At 34.7% G+C, this 3,482-nt stretch overlaps 1 protein-coding gene across 1 annotated transcript in view; it reads left to right on the top strand.

Moving 5' to 3' along the window:
• LOC106879572 (fibrillin-2) overlaps positions 1–3,482 on the top strand; it is a 276,076-nt gene that overhangs the window by 243,783 nt on the left and 28,811 nt on the right. The window contains exon 15 of the mRNA XM_052968473.1: positions 255–380. Within this exon, the coding sequence (XP_052824433.1) occupies positions 255–380 (126 nt within the window). The remainder of the gene's footprint in view (positions 1–254; positions 381–3,482) is intronic.

Genomic DNA, 3,482 nt, shown 5'->3' with positions numbered 1-3,482 from the left:
ATATATATATATATATATATATATATATATATATATATCCTTTTGACTACCCATCTGTCTGTTTATCTATCTTGCTATCTACATTTAAATATGTATGCTTATATTTATGTATGTATGTATTCATATACATGAGCATGAATTTTGTGAATTTTGTATCAGGTAATCAGCTCCTACTAATTTAATTTGGGAAAATGAGAATTGAATTATTCTCACTTGCTTGTTTGCTTCTTTTGGTTTTTTTTTTTTTTTACCAGATATTGATGAATGTTCAACAGAAAATGGTGACTGTCAACATATCTGTGAAAATTCTATTGGAAGTTATAAATGTCAATGTAGGACAGGCTACAGACTAGTGGGGGAGAATAAGAAGCAGTGTGTTGGTAAGTTCTTGTTACAGTTTTAATCAACCATTGATATGTACACCTCATTTGGAAAAGTCCAGCTATTGACTAAATTTATCATATTTGAGAGAAATCATGTTTTCTTTACTATTTGATCAGAGGGTGAGCGCAATGATCCTGACCTTTGCAGGCCTTCCCTCAGTGGTGAAGTTTATATGGTTGATATTTAGCTTGAATCAAAAGCAATGAAAAACTTTTAGAGGGTTGTGTTTTATAGAGACAGGGTAATGTTTAGTGCAAAGATTGGTTAGCATGATGCAATTGAGATGAAGCATATATTTATACATGGATACATATATACATATACACAATCACACACACATACCAAAGCAATGAGTAAAGCTAGGTGCATCAGTTAGGCTTAAGTTGTTGAAGTTAGCTCTGAGTATGCAGACCTATGATCAATGAAATTCAAGCCATGACTGTCACAGTATTATTATTTTTTTTTCACAAACTGTACTCAAGACTACATTTACCAATATGTTCTTTTGTAGACCACAGAGTGTGGTCTAAGAGAGATTTAGTTATTAATTATAGCAGGCTCACCCATTGGCATAGAGAGAGCTTGCTTGTTTGCATGGTGACAATATGCAGCACATGGGTTTTGGGAATCAGATTGAAGATTTTTCCAATTCTGATAAACCCATTTTCTTCTAGATTGCACTCTCCAACATGTTCTTCCATTTTTAAGAATGTGATCTGTAGGAGATTTGGCTGATATTTCTAGCAAGTACGGTGATTATATTATTGCCTTCTTGTCTCAAGCAAATATCTCACATTGGATGATTGTGTGTGTAGTAGCCATAATATTCCTCTAGGTGTATGGCTAGTCGTTAGGTTGTGAAGGCACATGGCTCAGAGCATGGGGGTCACAATCATGAGGTAGTGAGTTCAATTCCCAGACCAGGATGTTGTATTTTTGAGCAAGACACTTTATTTCATGTTGCTCCAGTTCATTCAGCTGTAAAAATGAGCTGTGACAGCATTGGTACCAAGCTGCATCAACCTTTGCTTTACCCTTGGATAACATTGGTGACATGGAGAGGGGAAGCTGGTATGCATGGGTGACTGCTGGTCTTCCATAAACAATCTTGCCCAGCCCAGACTTGTGCTTTGGAGGGGAACTTACTTGGTGCAATCCCATGGTCATTCATGACAGAAGGGGTCTTTACCCTATTCCTCCAGATATGTAAAGTGTCATCCATTGTAGGTCATAACTGCAGAGGTTGCCATGAAATATGACATGAGATTATGTTTCAGGGTTTTCACCCTTTTCATACCAACTTACCTGAGACCATCCCTTGTTTTGTGATACAAGCTTCATGTTTTAGTGATCAACATTAAAACACTAGTTTAATACTGACAAAAATATTTTACTAAATTCTTCATTATTTTTATAATTAATCGAAACAAAGGCAGTGCATTTCAATAAGAACATGATGATAAAATAGTTAGCATGTGTTATTGACATGAGTTTAACATATGAAAGAGGTGAGGTAGAAGACTTTTGTCAATAGTGATTGTATCTCTGCTGTTCATAGGGGTTAGATTAGGGTTTTAGTTGTGTATTGTTGATGAGTACAGAGTGTGTGTTGTTACTGTTTCTTTGATTTTTGTTGTAACTGTGTCTTTCAGAAGTTGCAGGAGATTCACTGTTATGTTTGCATCAACATATTTTATGCAGAATACATAAAAATTGAAATAGGAACAAACTACCATAAAGAGTCTATGTATTATACTCCCATCCTAATTTTAATTTTGCTTTTGGCAAAAAAAGTTCGTATTATACATGGAATTTTATATTATGCACTGAGGAAAAAGCAATATTATCCACTAGTATATTTATTACCGTAAGTATGGGAGACAACTCCAGATGTGTTTCATTATTTTCTGACTTCATCAGCAAGGCATTAGATTTTTTTCATACGTGCTGAAGTAGTAATGGGAGAATCACTAAGTAAATGTACAAGTGTGTACACATGTTATGTAGAAAACTAATTAGAGAATAAATTACTCGGATTGGATTACTCCACTGATTAAATTACATTAATAATTACACTATTCCTTACTTTTCCCACTTGCAACCCTCCTCTCCTCCAACCTTCCACTCTTCTTCCCCCTCCCTTCCCTTTTCACCCCATTCTCTACCACTTAGATTGTTTCCTTCCCACTTTTTAGCCACTTCTTACCTTTCAACTTTTCAATGTACCTTCTTCCAGATTTTCTCTCTATTCTGATTCCACTTTTCACCATATTCCTTGATCTTCTACCAATTAATCTTCCTATCTTCCCTTCTGTTTACTTCCCAATTTTCACTATGGTCCTCTGTGATACTATTTACCTCCTAGTCTTCTACCTGTTCATCACCTAGCTCAGTCATCTTCCACTATCCCTTTGTATTTTATCCTTCACTAGCCCCACTCTCTCTCCCACATACACATACACACATATTCTATCTCTCTAGACAGTTTTCGCATGAAACTTCTCAACAGGCTAACAATAAGGCTTATGAAACAGTAGCCAAATCTTCCTCAAACCACACCCAACAGTCTTCTAAAGAAATGAATAAGACAATCCTTGATATAATGTCTGAGTTAAAGGCATGATACTTTTGATCAAAAGTTTGTTTGATCCTAGCTGACCTGGGGTTAAACAATGACAACAACTTAATAATTCATTTTCTTCAATGAAAGGCAATAATGGAAATATTTCAGGTCTCTATAACACGCTTTACATATGTGTTCTCTTATACACTTCAGCATGTGTACATAGGTATGTATGTGTATTTGAGTATCATTTAACACAGTTATACATATATGAATGCATGAGTGTGTCTTTGTTTGTATTTATGCTATATTCCTTTATTTCTTTTAACTTAGCAGTTAGATAAATACACGATGTCTATTACATATAGTAGTGGCACGGTATGGTACAAGTCTGATGGGACATTCAACTATGTATAAATTTATACAAATGTTTTTTTTATTTTCTCACACATAATCGTTTATACACAATTGCAACATGGATTAAACTTATGGTATATTGACTCTTCATCCTTTGCTTTGCTTTATATATATGTAT

Source organism: Octopus bimaculoides, chromosome 6 (assembly GCF_001194135.2).
Source record: "Octopus bimaculoides isolate UCB-OBI-ISO-001 chromosome 6, ASM119413v2, whole genome shotgun sequence".
Lineage (NCBI taxonomy): Eukaryota > Metazoa > Mollusca > Cephalopoda > Octopoda > Octopodidae > Octopus > Octopus bimaculoides.
Note: the sequence above shows the minus strand (reverse complement) of the source record. Positions and strands in the feature narration are given on the sequence as shown.